Source organism: Takifugu flavidus, chromosome 19 (genome assembly GCF_003711565.1).
Source record: "Takifugu flavidus isolate HTHZ2018 chromosome 19, ASM371156v2, whole genome shotgun sequence".
Taxonomy (NCBI): Eukaryota; Metazoa; Chordata; class Actinopteri; order Tetraodontiformes; family Tetraodontidae; genus Takifugu; species Takifugu flavidus.
This window is the reverse complement of record NC_079538.1, coordinates 6,900,686-6,917,950: the sequence shown is the minus strand read 5'-3', so window position 1 is coordinate 6,917,950 and position 17,265 is coordinate 6,900,686. Positions and strand designations below refer to the sequence as shown.

General features: G+C 42.6%; 1 protein-coding gene and 1 long non-coding RNA gene across 5 annotated transcripts in view; one reads left to right on the top strand and one right to left on the bottom strand.

The window, feature by feature from the left end:
- The window catches only part of syne1a (spectrin repeat containing, nuclear envelope 1a), a 91,059-nt gene that overhangs the window by 56,977 nt on the left and 16,817 nt on the right, over nucleotides 1–17,265 (bottom strand). The window contains exons 8-48 of one of the 2 annotated variants that reach the window (XM_057016973.1): nucleotides 16,961–17,157; nucleotides 16,411–16,523; nucleotides 15,685–15,723; nucleotides 14,503–14,610; nucleotides 13,961–14,098; nucleotides 13,712–13,876; nucleotides 13,448–13,560; nucleotides 13,194–13,362; nucleotides 12,998–13,094; nucleotides 12,037–12,242; nucleotides 11,465–11,629; nucleotides 11,216–11,368; nucleotides 10,885–11,028; nucleotides 10,634–10,810; nucleotides 10,293–10,451; nucleotides 9,935–10,099; nucleotides 9,635–9,769; nucleotides 9,275–9,436; nucleotides 8,979–9,187; nucleotides 8,789–8,897; nucleotides 8,493–8,660; nucleotides 8,282–8,413; nucleotides 8,000–8,089; nucleotides 7,446–7,574; nucleotides 7,207–7,364; nucleotides 6,901–7,057; nucleotides 6,162–6,386; nucleotides 5,991–6,089; nucleotides 5,596–5,783; nucleotides 4,909–5,032; nucleotides 4,627–4,793; nucleotides 4,292–4,445; nucleotides 3,550–4,193; nucleotides 3,087–3,266; nucleotides 2,800–2,953; nucleotides 2,510–2,668; nucleotides 1,802–1,984; nucleotides 1,609–1,710; nucleotides 1,267–1,470; nucleotides 704–911; nucleotides 2–114 (exon numbers count right to left, since the gene is read on the bottom strand). In XM_057016973.1, the coding sequence (XP_056872953.1) occupies nucleotides 2–114; nucleotides 704–911; nucleotides 1,267–1,470; nucleotides 1,609–1,710; nucleotides 1,802–1,984; nucleotides 2,510–2,668; nucleotides 2,800–2,953; nucleotides 3,087–3,266; nucleotides 3,550–4,193; nucleotides 4,292–4,445; nucleotides 4,627–4,793; nucleotides 4,909–5,032; nucleotides 5,596–5,783; nucleotides 5,991–6,089; nucleotides 6,162–6,386; nucleotides 6,901–7,057; nucleotides 7,207–7,364; nucleotides 7,446–7,574; nucleotides 8,000–8,089; nucleotides 8,282–8,413; nucleotides 8,493–8,660; nucleotides 8,789–8,897; nucleotides 8,979–9,187; nucleotides 9,275–9,436; nucleotides 9,635–9,769; nucleotides 9,935–10,099; nucleotides 10,293–10,451; nucleotides 10,634–10,810; nucleotides 10,885–11,028; nucleotides 11,216–11,368; nucleotides 11,465–11,629; nucleotides 12,037–12,242; nucleotides 12,998–13,094; nucleotides 13,194–13,362; nucleotides 13,448–13,560; nucleotides 13,712–13,876; nucleotides 13,961–14,098; nucleotides 14,503–14,610; nucleotides 15,685–15,723; nucleotides 16,411–16,523; nucleotides 16,961–17,157 (6,661 nt within the window). Of the gene's footprint in view, nucleotide 1; nucleotides 115–703; nucleotides 912–1,266; nucleotides 1,471–1,608; nucleotides 1,711–1,801; nucleotides 1,985–2,509; nucleotides 2,669–2,799; nucleotides 2,954–3,086; nucleotides 3,267–3,549; nucleotides 4,194–4,291; nucleotides 4,450–4,626; nucleotides 4,794–4,908; nucleotides 5,033–5,595; nucleotides 5,784–5,990; nucleotides 6,090–6,161; nucleotides 6,387–6,900; nucleotides 7,058–7,206; nucleotides 7,365–7,445; nucleotides 7,575–7,999; nucleotides 8,090–8,281; nucleotides 8,414–8,492; nucleotides 8,661–8,788; nucleotides 8,898–8,978; nucleotides 9,188–9,274; nucleotides 9,437–9,634; nucleotides 9,770–9,934; nucleotides 10,100–10,292; nucleotides 10,452–10,633; nucleotides 10,811–10,884; nucleotides 11,029–11,215; nucleotides 11,369–11,464; nucleotides 11,630–12,036; nucleotides 12,243–12,997; nucleotides 13,095–13,193; nucleotides 13,363–13,447; nucleotides 13,561–13,711; nucleotides 13,877–13,960; nucleotides 14,099–14,502; nucleotides 14,611–15,684; nucleotides 15,724–16,410; nucleotides 16,524–16,960; nucleotides 17,158–17,265 lie in introns of those variants that run through there. The other variant, XM_057016972.1, reaches the window with a different exon arrangement.
- Nucleotides 347–8,110, top strand: LOC130516149 (uncharacterized). 3 transcript variants are annotated; one of them, XR_008947371.1, is made up of 5 exons: nucleotides 347–625; nucleotides 735–986; nucleotides 4,652–4,811; nucleotides 4,953–5,842; nucleotides 7,573–8,110. It is a non-coding gene; the product is annotated as an uncharacterized LOC130516149 (long non-coding RNA). The 3 variants fall into 3 exon arrangements; XR_008947370.1 differs by lacking the exons at nucleotides 4,953–5,842; nucleotides 7,573–8,110 and having other exon boundaries at nucleotides 4,652–4,916; XR_008947372.1 differs by lacking the exons at nucleotides 4,652–4,811; nucleotides 4,953–5,842; nucleotides 7,573–8,110 and adding an exon at nucleotides 3,655–3,755.

Genomic DNA, 17,265 nt, shown 5'->3' with positions numbered 1-17,265 from the left:
CCTTAAGCCGTTGCAATCTGGCTTCAAGGATAGGAACATCTCCTAACTGATTAGAACATTCTGTCTGAGTGGACTTTAGATTCGCGAGCCAGGAATTGAAGCCTTGGACAAGCTCTGTTATGAGGAAAAAAAACATTAACCTTAGCTTATGATATGGCATATGCTAAAGGACATTTCGAAGTAGCAGAGATGGAAGTAGGAGTGCCAGAGATGTTAATCCAGATGGAGGGAGTGGGTGTGTCCATGCTGTGCACTGTCAGGTTGCCTTGCCAACAAAGCCCAAAATGACTCCCATGAGAGCAGCTGTGACAAGAACAACATCACTTTCCGAGGCACAGGTGTGTGTCTGAACTGAGCCTGTGTGTCAGCGTACCAGACCGTGTGTTTCAACGGAGTGTTGGTTGTAGTTGGTGGAAAAAGTGTGTTCATGGAATAAACGTAGGATAATTGAGGCTAAGTCTGCTCCAACAGCTAAAATGAACAAATTATACTTCATCCTGTTGCTGCGCACAATTTAAGTGGGCGATTATGGAATGGTAAGTGCTTTTGAAATGTTCTCTTTTTTTCTTAGGAGGGAAGAAGCAACAGTGGCGATGACTGACTTCATGTGTTCCAGTCAACATGGGTACGACACAAATCTTAAACCATCTACCTTAGTAAATGGCACAGAATCCGAAGTACGATCAACATTCACATTTCTTACCATTGAAGTGAAGTTGTAATCCATCCTGTAGGTCGCTCTTTGTTCTGACGCAGCACTGAGCGACAGCTTCTGTTCTCTTGGCGATGGAGGTGAGCTCAGAGGAAAGGTCTGCCAGCTCCTGCGAGGGATGAGACCTGCACAGGGCAGTGAGCGCATCTCTAGCAGCCTCTATGTCTGCCCTCTGCTGCTGCACGATGCCCTGCAGGTCCTGGAAAGCAATGGAAAGACTGTACGTGAAGAAGGGAAGAGTAAATCATGTGACGGCTGCTGAATCCCCTTGAGGGTGGGTTCCAGAGCTTGACTTAAAAGGATGATGTTATGATGCAGAGAGGGAAAGTGTCATAAATCAGCAGAAACAATCAATTGGGTAATATGCATTTGAATAATTTGAGTGCTCCTCAAGGTCAGGGTTTATCTGATTTTGGGCGCACCTGTATCGAGAATCCATATTTCATATGTATATTGTTATTTTCTGTTTCTATCTTACTTACAGTGAAAAACTGTGGAAAAATGTGTGGCTGAATGAATTATGAGACGCTGAAAGTATTAATAATATGTCACACCTTAAGTGTAGCAATGTCGCCGTGCGATGTGGCACCGGTGAGGTCAGATAATGAACCCTCAACTGCCTTTAGACGCTCAGTCATTTGAGACAAGAGGTCTTCCAGCCGCTGTTTCTTGAAACAGAAGTAGGTCAAAGTGTATTTAGCCTGGTTGTAGACCTCCTGTGCATGGGCCATTTTCATTCTCAGGTCTGATTCCAGGACCTAATGAAGACATTTCGAACAATGACATGATCAAGGTGATCTGGGGCTCCATTCATTTGGTGCATGCAACAAGCAATGGAAAATATTTTGCTTTAGTTATGACAGATTTATTCAGATTACTCTTTTAATTGCACTCACCTGCATTTGTAAGGGAGTTTTCTGTAGTTTGGCACACTCTTTCACCTTCATCACTCTGTCTTGAAGGACATCCAGGCTCTGTTCTCTTTTGTCCATCTCAGCCTGGAGATTAAAGTCCATGACATTGCATTAAAAGGCACCCAAAAGAAACACTAAATCACGATCATCATTGACACTACACATATAGTCATACCTGAAAGGTGGCAAGAAGCGCTTGTGTCCTGTCTTTATCATTCAGATTTGTGACACTGTTGGTGAGCTCAGCAATAGAACTGGAGGTCCACTGGTTAATGTCTTGCTCCATGGACTTGAGGTCATCCCAAAGGACTACACAATATTCCAGTCTCTCAGTGTTGGTTTGTATTCTCTCCGAGGCCTGCAGAATCAGGAACGATTCAGAATAATAGCCACCGTATTCATGCTTTGTTTTTCTTGTAACAATGGATGGCATGATTTTCTGAGACGGAAGGGAAGCCACTTAATTGGTTTGACAGATGCAGGGATGAGACATAAGAGAGAGCAAAAAAGAAAGCTACACAACGTGTCTAGACTTGTTTATATCTCTGTCTCAGTTGTGACAGCTGAACAGCCAACTAAATCCCACTGAGAAAAAAAAGGGGGGAAAAGCAGACGTAACTATCATTAGAAAAAGAAGCTCAAGCTCATGTGGCATAGTGCAGATAATTTTAACAGTAAACAGCACCTCAGATCTTGCCATACTATTTTTGGTCATTATAATATGTTGCTTGGGTCTGAAAATATATTCTGCAGGAAACATTCATTGATTGGGACAGTGATTACATGCTCAATCACGCAGCCACTGGAAGTTGAAAACATATTATGCATTTATTCAAACAAATGTGCTCAAGATCCAAATGATCTCTCATTATGTACTTCTCACCTCTAGCCACTGGTTCCTTAGTGCCTCAGTGTCTTTCTGGCTAAAACATCCTTCAAATTTAGGAACTTTCTCCAGCTCTCTCTGGAGGTCTTCAACTGTGCTGATCAGTTGGTCCATATCTTCCTGCTTTTCTCTCAGCTCGGTGTGAACAGCCTCGTGCTGAAAGATGCAGAACGTATGACAACTTATCACCACTAGAGGGAGTGATGCTGCACATACAGCAGAGAAAGACAGAATGTTGTTGCATTGTACTCAAAAAAAGAGCTCAAACTAATGTCAAAGGCACTAACTCTTTCAAAAGTCCTTTTAGCCTCCTGAGCATTGTGGTTGTGGTCAGGCAGGTTGTGAGCGACACTCAGAGCACTTTCCACAACAGTGTTGAGGGTCATTTTCAGGTATGTGTACTGGTGAAGCAGTTCTATCACAATGTTACTTTGCTCCTGACTGCGTGAGCAAAAAAGGAAAAGAGACAATAATGTTATCAGATGTTTCACCTGACGATTATCAAAATACAAAATGCAATAATTCATATTTGGTAAATAAGTGAAACTCCTCTCTCTCACATCCCACTCCTTACCCATTGGTGATCAGAGTCTTCACCATCTCCCAAGCTGTGTTTACCAGTGCTACATCCCTAAGAGCCTCAGCAGCCAGCTCACTGTCTCTGTGAGCCAGCTGGCTTCCCTTCTCCTCTAGCCACCGTAGGGAATGCTGCAGGGACTGGAGCTCATCCTCCAGCTGGACAAAAAATTGCAGTCTGGAAGAAATGAATGGAAAATATAATGTGGATTAATAACCTCATTTTAGCTAAATACATCTTATTTTTCCCAAGCGCTTGTATTTAGATACATTTGTTCTTCTACCATCTGCACATACTGATGTCATGTACTGTACATTTGGTTTAAAGAGTAGGTTTAGGTTTCTATTTTAAAATTCAAATTAAATCCTGTACAAACAGAAGGTAATTAAAAACCGTTTAAATGCTGTATAAACTACACTGTTCAAAATAAGTTTGAAGTTTCATGTTGCTGTATGCATACCTGTTTTGGAAGGCCTGTTCAGAGCTTTCTTGGATGCCTGCTTGCGTTGCTTCCTCCTCCATTTTTGTCAAAATGTTCAACACCTCGTCCTTCTTCTCCCTAAAGGAGCTCCATAATGCTCTGATGCAGTCCGCTTCACTCTGCCTCCAGCCAACACACCTTTGGACCTCCTCCAAAGCTACTGTAAGAGCCACAACCTGTCCCCAACACGATGTTCTTTCCTGAGGATGGCTCACATCTTTCAGGTCCCCAGAGAGTTGAAGGTGTGCTTTGCTCAGCTGCCCATCTATCCCAACTGCATCAGCCTCAAGTCGGGCCAGGTCTGTAGCGATTTCCCCTATCCTGCGATGTAGCTCATCAGCCTTGGAGCTGTCCCAGCTCCCTCTGCTTCCAGCTAACTCGTGGAGATGGCGTACTGCGGTGGCTACAGTTCCATGTTGTTCAAGGAAAGTCTTCAGTTGGGTCAGACACTCCTTACGGAGCTTTAGGAGACGATGAGATTCACTGACTGGCTGCTGAGAGGCCTCTCTCCAGTTATGGATCTGCTGTTGGGCCTCCAGGGTTGAAGAACAAAGCAACAACATCTCAATTTGCTGTGCAGTCTCTGACAGGGGGGCATGTGATTCTAGTTGCATCTCATGTTCCTGTTAACAAAATGTTTTAATTATATAGAAGATATAAAAACCAGATTATCAGTCAATATCAATGTGGTTACAGGAGAAGAACAAAACAATTAGCGGACCATCAGCGTATTGATCGCAGCCTCCAGATCAGTTACATCAACCTGGGAAGATGTCTTTAAGCTCGACAGGAAGTTTTCACTGAATTGGGACATAGTCCGCAGTGCTTGATCAAACTGCTCTAAATGTGACAAATGGAGATCCAGCAGAGCTTGTCTAAAGGAAGAGGAGATGACAAAAATGAGAGATCACAGTTCTATATAGGGTATCAAAAATAGGTCACAGGTAGTTAGGGCATGATAATGGCGGACGGAGCAGCAACAAAATACACCAACCAATCAAAGGGAAGGAAAAAAAGATGGAACTTCCATGCAGTAATGTATAGAACATAAATTGCCTGTGTTTTATGCTGTTCTTTACAGATGCGCATCTTTCCTGTATTTGTGTGAGGTCGTCTCGGAGCTCTCTGATACGAGATTCAGGTGCTGTTGGGTAGAGGCAGACCCCAAGATTCATCAGACCATGAAGGAGAGCCTCAAAGGAAGGGGTCTCCCTCTGCATTTCCTGCCAAGTTAATTAAAAGTTAAGCCATTACTTGGTACAAATATAATTGTAAACTAGATTAAAACGTGTAAGAACATGGAAATACTTTCTGGAATTAAAGAAAAAAAATATCAACCTGTACAACTTGTAGCTCATTTCTCAACTTCATTTTGTCTGCAGACAGCAGGTCTGTGCCTGGACAACAGACGGACTCACACCTGTCCAACCAGCTCCTCATGGACGAACTCTCCTTTTCAAATCTAAAAGGAGAAACATTGATTGCGGATAGATTAGTTATGAAGCACCAGTCTGTCCTGAATCAAGCCTAAAAGCTGATTTAAAATTCTACATTCTACACACACACACACACACACACACACACACACACACACACACACACACACACACACACACACACACAGAGATACTGTAAAATCAGACAATTTCATTATCAGTGACAGGGTTTTGACAGGGTAATCATATCTTGCTGGGGCGCCCAGCCCTCTGAGTAATCCCTCATAAATATCCTTGTGGGGGAGGAGATGAGGTCAACTCCAGGGAAGACACAACTACAAAATAAACTGCAGGCAGCTGCAGAATTATCGAGAATTACTGGCTACATAGATGCTAATATGGAAAGGAACTCGTCCAATTTTCAGTAATGTAAATACAAATACTACTACCAATAATAATTCAGAATATTAGTTGGGTAAACAACTTTGGAAGTGTGGAATAGCAACAAAGAAAAGGATCCGTATTAGTCAAGGATGATAAATCAAACCTGCGATGTTCTGAAGCAGATTGGGCTCATATCACTAGTTACCTTTGCCACAGTGCTACAAGGCTCTCTAGTGTTGACTGCTTTTCTTTAACCTTTCCCATCATCTCCTGCTGCTGTGTCTTGAGCTGAGTGATCTCTTTCACCAACGGATGGCCCCCTTCGTGTCTCTTCACGAGTGAAGACAGAGCACTGAGCCTGGGGTTGATCTGTTCAACAGCCTGGTAGACCTCCTGGAGAGAACATATACATTATATGACATAAAAATAATGCCTCCCAAGTAAACTAACAGGTAAGAAACATACTAATGTAACAAGAACAATACATTTAATAAATAAGGACTTATGAGGATTATCTATTTAAAAAGAACATGTTCAGAGAATAATTTTATTCAGTTGCTGTTTTTTGAGTATAGTCTGGTATGTGTTTGTGTTCTTTACCATGTGATCCAGAAGGTTTCTGTAGGTGTCAGATGATGATATACAGTACATAATGGGACAATCCAGCTTCTCTTTAAGATGATCCATTGTTTTTTTGACCTGATTCATAAAAATAAACCTTTAAATTCTGAAATATTCATCAGCCTACTACGAATATGCCCTTCTGAATACCTGGTCATACGCGTCCTCGGTGTCCCTGTACGATGCAGACAGACCGAGCCGCCTGTCCATCCGCTCATGTTTAAACTTCAGCTCTTCCCATTGGAGTCTCATCCCTGCCAGTTTTGCACGAATGTGATCAGCCTTTCCAGGGGTCAAAAAGTTCAACAGAGCTTCACAGTCGGACTCCATGTGGGCCAGAGCCGCCCTTCCTTTTCCTAAACCGTCCCCCACAGTCTGTAGGAGAGCGAAAGCAAAAGAATAATCAAAAGATACGAGACATACTCACACATATGACTCACACATATGACTCACACATATGACATAATGACCTTCATCATACCCGATATGTCATTCGACTGTTTCTTGCTAAACAAAAGCATTTCTGTAGACTGTTTTGTTACTGCCACCATATAGCCATGACACTGACAAAGCTGAGCTCTAGAAAGTCAAGATTAAAGTTCCTGGATGTAGTTGGTTCTACAGCAATTTCCCCTAGCAGATAGATTAAAATGTCATCTTACTTCATCTTAATCTTCTGGCCCTAAAGAAAAACTGAAACTGTCCCTGTCACACAGCAAATCTGGCACATTTTACTTGATATTATGAAGCGGAAATTTAATATTTAGGGGAATTTTGGAAGATTTATATGTTATATGTGAAGCCTGTACAGTGTGCATTCATCACATGACTGAAAAAAAAAAATCACGGGCATGTGGAATATGTGGGAAGAATGAGAAATTGATCTCACCTCCACGGTGTTGATGTGCTTGTCCAGGGACTCCAAGGATGAGGTGGAGCTGACCGCCTCCAGCTCTTTTTCTTTTTCATTGATCCACAAAGAGAAGGCCTCTGACTCACTGCTGAAATGCTCCCACCACATACACACCCGCTCCATCTCCACAATGCTGTAAGAACATTCAGCACACTGTGTAAAACATATCAGATGGACTTTACAAAACACATGAGAACATAATGAAGTGTGGAACTGCTGTTCAAACCACCGATGTTGTGCTGGCTTAAAAATACAATGTGTATTTTTCAAAAATACACATACTGCTCGTTAAGGCGGTCTTGAAGTTGTGTGACTGCTTCTCTGGTGGACCGGGCCTGTTGCGTAAGAGTGTCACTTTTGGTGCCAGGTTGAATCCCTGCAGCTTTTCCAAGAAGAAGGTCCGCTTGGATCGAATACACCTCCGCCTTCATAAGAAACTCCTGCAGCAGAGAAAGATGAAAATAAATGTAATGTCTAAATATAAAGCATTATGTCAGTGTGAACACGCATCCTACACACACCTTGCTCTGCTCCAATTCAGACTTTAGGATGTCCAGGCAACTGAAAGTGTGTTTCCTTTGAAGCTCATTGTTGATATTAGTGATAAATCTCCAAACTGATTCTCTGTCTGATTCAAACTGTTTCCAGGACTTCGTGGTTTCCATTAGAAGAGCAAAAACAAGAAAGAGCAGGCTGATGAGGATGATGATTTCCAAATATATTTATTCCAAATATAACATTGACGTTATATGTAAAGAAACGTGGTTGTGCCATTAAAAATGCTGCAATTAGCTGATTATATGCAGCACATATTCTGTATTTCCTGATGTGTTTAAGATGATTTAAAAGATTTCTATTTGGAATCATTGTTGCATCTTCAGTATTTAATCTTTTTAGAGAATAAAGGATGTTGATTTTAATTCGACCTAAAGGCTCAATTGTATAAATGCATTTATTGACAAATGATCAATGTCTGGTTAAGGTTTAGCATGTGCAAAGGAATGATGAAGGGGGAATATGTGAACACACGCAAAATTTAGCTCGCTAATGTGGGAAAACCCCAGACACAGTTTACCTGCAGGCTGTGCTCCTCTGCACCAGATTCACTGCCAGTGTCTCGGGACGCATCGTCCAGCTCAGATGAGCGGAGGGCTCCCTCGCCCTTCTGATGGCAGAAAGACCCCAGATGCTGAACATAAAAACCTATTTCTAAACAGCACTTTAATTCCCTCCATGCAGTGTTATTGGTTCAATACACAAACTAATAAGCAGCAACAATTAACCTCGATGAGATTACAACAGCATAATTATGGCTGATTTACAGCTCACTTAAAAGACTAAATAAATGAAGCCGAACCTGGTGACACAGATAAAGCTGCTTGGCCTCCTCCGCCTTCCTGGAATCTAGAATTATTTGGGATCTTGTCTTCTCAGTCTTCATCGGATGTTCATCCATTTCATCGTGAGCTTCCTCCTTGATCACCTCATGCTGAAATACGGCAGATGCAGAGAAAATGTAAACACTGAAGGCAGATGCATATGAAGCATTTAGCGTGCCATTTTAATACCTGACAGAGTGAAGAAAAGAGTGTTTGCAAGTCATCGGAGAGTTTAGCCAAGGCTGTTTGCTGCCTTTGGACTTCTGAATCGGAGCTAACATCAGATAGCTCAACAAGTCGACTCTTAAGCCACCACAGGTTGTCCTGTTTGATATTAATTGCTTTTTTTAACAATTCCTGAAAAATTGGCAGCACAAAATAGCGGAACAGTGGATTTATTTAACCTATTGAGCAGTATTTGATAAATACTTTTTTGAGAATCAATACACAAACAGTAGAGCACCAAATGTCGTGTGTTAGCTGACCTGGACAGTGGTGTCAGCCTGCTCCTGATGGCTCAAATATTTAGTCGCCTCTCTCAACAGCCTCACTTGTGCTGTCTGAGACGAGAGCCAGTCAGACAGTTTGCAGAACCTAGAAGGAGGAAAACCTTCTCAGTATGGAGTTAAGACAATTACAATCACCTGAGTTTATCCAGTTTGTGTCAACCGCTACCTCTCATTCCATTCTTCCCATTTGTCAGGATGCTGTTTCAGTTTGATGTGAATGCTCCTGATTTGCTCTGTAACCTCAGCTACAGCCCTTCTGGTGGAGTTCAACGTATGATGAGCTGGGTCATTGTCAGGCAACTGTAGGCAAAGTTCCTCCATGTTCCTAATGCCCTTCTCGCATAAAGCATGAGGATTATGAGCCCTGAAATATGTCTGGCAGGAGACCAAATAAATGCTAACTTTAGAAAATTCAAATTTTGAATAATGAATTAGTACATTTGAAGTAAACCCAAATCTCACCCTGTGCTCTTGAATAACTTGCTCACTGGTGCAGGTGTCAGACAGAACATTCATTTCTCTGTCTAGCTCTGCTCTGCAATCTTCTATGACCGCAGCCACTCGATTTTGCTCCAACTCCACCTTCAGGCGCAGCATGTGAGATGGAACTTGACCCTGGATATCCTGAGAAAGACAATATAGCAGATGTTTTTCATCACTGACTAAAACTCTACAGTAAACCCTGAGAATGTTAGAGTTACACTGGACGTGTTTAATTCTAAGCAGACTAAGAAAGTCCAACTAAATTACTGCAGCATCAGCTGTCGGCCTCCAGAGAGGAAACACAATTAGTGAGAGTGTTTAAGCGTGTTAACCCCTGACCTTCCAGAGTTTGTGCAGCCTGCGGATAGTGTCTTGCAGTCCCTGTTGCTCCTCCTGAGGGAGGATGTCAGTCAGTTCATCGCACGACTTCAAGAACATACTGAGCACTCGGTGGTCCAGCTGGTCGAAAAAATCCTGCATTAAAGTAGGAAACCATTAGCTCGGAGCTGATTTCTTTTGTGGAAAGTGAACCAAACTACTCAAATAAACAAATGTACAAGTGCAAAAAGTCTGGGCGACAAAAGAAAAACAATATACGCTAAATTCATGACCACGTGAGCAAAGCTGCTGTTGTCTTACGCCGTGTTTTCTCAGTAAGACTTCAGCATCTCCAGTCTCCTGCAGACAGCTCTGAGCTCTCTGCAACACTTGCTCCAGTTCTTGCTTTGATTCTTCAAATCTTCTCCTAAGGCAGTTGTTGCTCTCTTCATGCCTCCTCCATTCCCCAACCTCCTTCAACAAAGCCTGAGAAAGTGGACATGGGTGAGAGCCGACAGTTGTAATGACTGTTTAAAAATATTATCTATTTTTCTGTATCTGATAGCAAGGAAAAGGGTAATGCACACAAGTCTCGTCTGCACAGCTGCCTCGTGGGTAGTTTTCAATCACAGAACAGCATTGAGGTCAATGGCTTGCTTTTGTATAATTAAACACTAACCTTTGCTGAACTCTGGATCTCAGCCACTCTCTTGTGCAGCAGGAATAAGTCGAGGTTTCGGAAGACCTTACTCGTGGAGAGCGCCTTCTGCAGCGTGTGGTAATTCCTCTCAATCACAGAAAGACTGCGTTTACAGCCTTGCTGTTGATTCAACAAATCCTTTTTTAAAGAAAGAGAACGTGTTTCAGTGATGGTACATTAAATATTGACATGCTCCTCATTTTACATACCAATAAATAAGCTTACATTGAAATGGGGCAGGTAATTAACATTCATAAAAGATGTATAGTATCAATTATCGTTGTGTTCAGTCTGCTTATTACATTATGGTTATATCTCACCTGCCACTGTTGTTTTTGATGGCTCCAGATTTGGGTGTTTGGGTCCCTGGCAGCAGAGGTGATGCGACCAGCCCGCTCCAGTGATTGGTAAAACGCTGTGATGTGTTTCTCCATTTCCTCCAGCAGAGGCAGAAGCATATGACATTCCCTCACCAGAGTTGGACATCTTTCCCTCACCTGAGTGCAGATGCCATCGCTCATGAGACAGTGACGGGCATCTAAACGCCATCGCTGGTTTTAATGACACCGACCTTGCTCAGCTGACTTTTGGCGGTCGTCATGGTTGCCATGACCCTGGCAGCCTCGTCCGCTGGTGCCTCTTTGCCAAGAAGCTGAGCACTGCGGGCGGCCAACTTGTATTGCGTCTCCATGGCAACAACTTTTTGTTTGACCGCCTAATTGAGAGAGTTTAAAGTGAATGTAAGGGTCCTTTAAATTTAACTTTTGAAAGATACAATTTGGGGCTATCACACCACTAAGATGAGATAAAAATGAATCGTGCAGCAGAAAAACATACATTCTTAATGAGAATAAATCTCTTATCTTTCTAAACACTGTAAAAAGCCCAGCTAGTTTTCTTACCTCCACATCAGAGAGAAAGGCTCGAAGGTTCAGAAAAGACACTTGGACAGGAGCGTTGAGCTTCAGCTCGGCTGTGTCCAGCAGGTCTTTCATGGCTGACACAGCCTTTAGATGGTCTTTCCTCCACTTGTCCAGCTCATTTACAGAGGCATACTGCATCAGGGGGAACAGCAAATTATTATTGTTGTTGTTGTTGTTGTCATGGTTACTAGGTTGACCTAAATGTATATTTTTGATTCTTTTGGTTACTTGTTTGACTTTGAGGAAGAGATCTCTCCAACGTTCATTTAAAATCAGTAGCTGCTGCTTGAGATCCAGTGACACCGTCTCGTCGCATGTTTCAATAAGAAAATTCCCTGCATCATTCATGGCAGCGTGCTGATCTATCCAGTGGCTGAGATTCCTAAAAAACTCCTGGGGGAGAGACAGACTCTTAGTGCAAGATAAACACAAAGACACAGAGAAACAAAGGGAAAAGAGCACAAAAAAGACAGTTGTCAGAGACAAAGAAAGTGCCTCTAAAGAGAAACAAAACATGACAAAACTGGGGTAATTAGCTGTCTAATCCTTGGTGGGGATGGAAATTTGAGGTAACCATGGTAATGCGACAACTGCAATCAATGAGATCAGTTTGATATTTCGGTCGTGCCTGCTAAGACCATTCCGCTTACAACATGAAATGCCTGAAATATGGCAGCGGTGCAATTAGGCGCTGCTGTTATGAAGCCTTAAAAGAAATTCACAGGATGCTTAACAACAAATTAAAGTACACTGTTGATAGCCTGTGGCTTTTCCTTGCACATTAGGCATCAGTATCCTACCTTCTTTATGTTTTCCTGCTGGTTTAGAGCTCCCTCTGCATCCTCCAGCCAGGCCTGTAAAGAGGCCACGATGGAGCTGTACTTCTCCCAGTTAGACAGAACCTCCTCCAGCATACTCCTTACACTGCGCACCTCCATGGACAGACTCCTCCACTGAGTCACCACCTCCCGCATGAACCTGCGCACTCCCATCTCACCCTCATCAGCTGAAATTACAGAATCACCTTGTATCCATAAGTTTTTTCAGAATTAAGTCAGACAATGGAAGAACAAACACCAATAATGGAAAAAAAGTTTGCATTAGCCATTTTTTACTAGCTAGCATTGGAAATTTATAGCAAATATCAGACAACATAGATAATCAGTAGATAGCCACAATTGTGCACTTAGTAACATAAACAGCTGACTGAAAGAACCACATGCTGGTAGTTAGTAAAGTTAAATGTTTGACTTAAAAAGTGTCATTATTATTAAGAGAAATACTTAAAAATCCTCCATTAATGATCTAGGTCTATTCTATTATAGGGCTGGGGTCCTCTTGCTAGTGGAGTCATTGCTAGTGTATTAACAATAAGCAAGAATAATGTGGGTTTGATGGGGGCAAAGGGACCCTTTATCTGTCAGGTAGACCTGAGAAGCCTCATGTCCCAATTTCCTTCCACACTTCACTTCTCTGCTCAGCATACCCCAAAGCAGAGCAACCCTGAAACTTAATGAAACCAACTAGCTGCCTCAGTTTGTGCCCAGAGACCTGAAGAAATAGAGCAGCCCCTCTCTAGTAAATGGGGTCGTATTCCCCACTGAGAGCTGAAAGTGGCAAACCCTCAATTAGCTGTAGGCTGCACGCTCGCTGCTTCTATTGAGTGACTGTATCCAGAACAGCATCCTTTTTCCTTACAGTAGTTTTTTTTAGATTTAACATAACGCTGAAATGTGTGTAAAATGTTGTTCAACTTCTCACCTGAGCTGTCAGCAGTGACAAAGGCCTCAGCCGACTGTTTCAAGGACTGGAACAACGACTCGTATTTTTCAAAGAAATGCTGCTTCTCAACAAATGACTGATGAAGACATGATACAAGGACAAATATAAATAGATTAATACATCCAACCACAGTATTTCGGCTGTTTACCCAAAGTATTTGGAAGTGTGTACTTACAACATAACTTTGGAGTATCAGTTGTACAGACTCTTGCCGGCCATATTTTATGATCCAGGATTTGACCTTTGACTCGGCTACAGTGAGGAAAGCCTGCATCTGATGTTTATTTTCCAAGAATTTCATCTTAGCAAAGTGAGCATTACAAGACATCGAGACAAAGTTCATCCTAAGAGACAAGGATCAAACATGTCCATCAAATTAACTCGGTATACAACCCTAGTACCTTCTGTTCTTTTTTTAGACTCTAGTACCTCTCAGCCAAGTCTTGGAGCTGGTCTGGGCAAACAGGCACCCCGTTAACACTTCTGTCATTATGGATCCTCTGAAAGATCTGCTGATGACTTTTCAGGCTCTTTAATAAATCCTGTACATTTAAAATCATTCAGTTCAGAACATAAACATAAATCGTGAACAGTCTGACTTAAAATTCAACCTTATTTTACTGTATTGAGGACTGAAATTATCAATTCATTTTCCGTGTGTATTCTCCCTTTTGCCGTCCCTGACTGGCTAACCTTATGGTGCTCTAGAGCTCTGTGGACAGTGTTGGCTGTCACATCGTGTGCTTGATGGATGACGACCTCTTGTCGCAGTGCTCCTTCAGCCTCATGCAACCAAGCTCCCACCGAATCTAGAGGAGCAGGCAGGGACCTGTCCAGATGCAGGTGCCAGTTCAGAAGCTAAAATAAAGACCACAGGTGAGAAACAATAATGCATTTCTCATATTCCTTGAAAATTCTGGAGACGCCTCCTGCTTCTCTCACCGTGTTAGAGACCCTCTCCCAGGCCTGCTTGACCAGAGCCTGATCCACCGTCAGAATCCCATCTCTTTGAGTGGACTGTAACGACTGTTCCAGTTGCTTTCTCCTCATCTCTAACTGGACATGCAAGCTTTTGAACAACTGAAAAGAAAGGGACAAAAATACCCTCACAGCTCACACCTTTCCTTTGAAGGAACCTTTCAGGAATACTGAACTGAGAGACCACGAAATAAGACGGACAGTGTTGTAATCCAATCAGACCCTCATCCTTTTTTCCAGCTTCACATTCTCTCCACAACTTTTCACACTAAATTGCAGGAAAAAGAAAATGGGGATATCCTCCATGCTGCTGAATATGGCGAGTGTCCTGAGGCATGGCGAAATAAGCCTGATTGACTGAAAACGTGATAGCTGCTGTCTGATCCCTACAGTGTAATGCCGCTGATTAAGCTCATAATAGAAACGTCTGTGCCCAGTGTGCCCAGTTTAAACAGCGCACATGACTAAATGCACCCCCACAAACACCCACAGTAACGCAGACTAACCTGGTACTGTTGAGCTAGACTGCCCTCAGTCTCCTGGGCCTGCACGGCATCACTCTCCAGCTGGTCCAGCCACATTTTGAGCTCCCTCAGGCTCTTTCGCTGTTCTCTCTAGGAGACCGGGATGGGGTGGGGTGTGTGTGTGGTGGGGAGTGATCCACGGGTGGAGAGATTGCACATGGAGATTGGGAGATGACAAAAACAAAAAGGGAATATAGTGAAAGGCAATGTGTAAAATGGAGAGATGGGGGGAAAACAATATTCAGTATTCAAGGGTTGCTTAAATATGGTGATTAGAACGCAGGACATTTTCTGTTAAATATGTGCACCTCTAATCCTCTGAGTCTCCCTGTAGGACAAAACGTCAAAAACCCACAGCTGCCAAAAACACTCAGCTTAAACTGGGTATTTTGGCTAAGACCCACTAATAACACTGCATTGAATTTTAAGTAGCCATGATGAGGATACTATGATACTCAACAGCTTGTGCGACAGTCTATTCAACAGCAGAACTGCTTTTGGTGAATCATTCCTGCACCTCGGCCTTATTTATTTTACTGTACCTATTGTTCAGGGACGACCCTGAAAGCATTTTAGATGCAGTTACAATTTTTTTGGGAGGGGAATACATATTCTCGTGGATTTTTGACTTCATGAAAAGACGGGGAGAAGGAAAATATTCACAATTGTTCTTAAGAAAATGAACACGGCACCAAAATGACTTTGTGCAGTTAAGCAGAGCGCTGCAGCTGACACAGTACCTAAAAATCCAGGCTACAAAGATTTTCATCAAATAGTCTGTATCAGTGCACACTGCCAATGCCAGAGGCTTTCATTGTCATGCTAATCGAAACAGGCGCCAAAGCACTAGGTGGTTACATTAATAAATGGTAATATCATGTCTTATTATCCTAGACTCCTTTTAGGAACTCTGCTTCAGAAACCCTGGGGCAGGAATATTACATCAGGTGAGATAAATGGCTGGGATTAGACACGCATGTTCTGTTTGGACGTGGAAAAACAATGTTTAATCCCACACATACGCTGTACTACAATACTGTAATCCAGTAAAATAGATTTTCTATGGAAACCAAATTTGTGAACTGCTGCTGAATATATTGAGCTACAGAAGGTCTACGCAAATCCTGCCCCTACCGAACCATGGGAAGGTAGAATGTAACCTACCTCCAACATTTCCTCTATATCACGAGGAGCAAGCCCATGCTGTAGGACAGAGAGCAGCACAGCAACCACAGGTAAGCAGCCAGTACATTGAATCCACGCACAGGAAAAAATGACAGCAGCAAGGGAGGAAATGGCATTCTTATGTTAACAAGTGGAGGATTTCAAATTTCCTGTCAACGTTTTTTGATAATAACCACTGGAGGAGGCGTTTTATAATCTGGTTTGCATGATCTATTCTGGCGTTTTTGTGTCAGTGTTTTTTAATAAATTCGGCTAATTTGGTTTGGTTTTTATCAATCAACTGGTCCGCAGGAATCTCAAACCCTGCACATGTCACATCAAGGCTAAATGGAAACAGAGAGATGCGGTCAACAGCACTTCTATGCTGACTCGCTCATCAGTCACAACATCAGCTCCGTGGCACCTGCAGGATTTGAAGGTCAAATTTGGGAGGTTTGATTTCAAAGCCAAGTTCTTCAAGACATTACAAAGAGGTATTTGCTGTTTAAAGGGGGGTGATATTCTCCTGGGTGGTGCTGGCAGGAGTGTGATACTGAGTTGTTGCTGATATTAAAGGGTCTACTTGGTCAGCTACAGTATAATTAACAACATCAGAGGTCTACTGGTTGTGACTGATTTAGATACGTCATGCCAAAGACAAAAAGACGAAAGCATGAAGAATGCAGAATGGATGAAGAAAATCCTGACTGAGAAGACCACGGTCACCTCTTCTATTAGCTGTTCGTCTGAATCACTCTCCTTTTGTCCAGGATGATGCTTCAGGAACTGAGCTACATACGTCATTATAGATTTCTCATCCGGTTTGTCAACATCAACATCTGCAGACGGAAGAAAAAGAAATTAAAGTACCCAAGATGCAGCTCTCTGATACAACAGATCTCTGTCAGTGAGGGGAAATTATGGGGAATTAAAAACGGGACTTCATAACAACCTTCATTGTTTTGTTTGGAGGTTCCACCATGCTGAATCTCACGGCCTAATGGACTTTGATTATACTGATGTCAAGCCAGATTTGTCAGGGTTAACAGTGAAGGGCAGGCATGAAAGGGCACAGATGGTGTTTGGAAGTGAAACTGTGGTGCACATCTGATGCCACGATAGATGATCGTGACTGCAGTCAGTGCATCAAAGGAAAGTTCTCTGTGATCAAAAGCTTTTTAAAAAAAAAAATGCTACCTCCGTAACTTAGAGAGGTCCTCGTTCTAATATTTGCTTGAATGTTGGTGATATCCTCAAAATATGAACAAAGGTTTACCATCTGGGTCAAGAAGCTGTGGAACACCCAGCTCTTGCTCCGCCAAAAAGAAGGCTTCTTTGAGATTTTCCCTGTTTGGCTGCCTGCACACACGTTCCATGTCAACTAGACTGGGTCGCAGGGCATGGATCACCGCAAAGAATGCCAAACCAGTGCGCCAACTGGGCCCAAAATCCTTCACTTCAATTCCCAGGCGTCTTCAAAAGATGGGAAATAAATAAATCAGTAGCATTAGCATCGTTGGGTGAACAAATGACTCCACTGGTAATGGCCGGTAAACATTTTCTACATGGTTTTTATAAGAA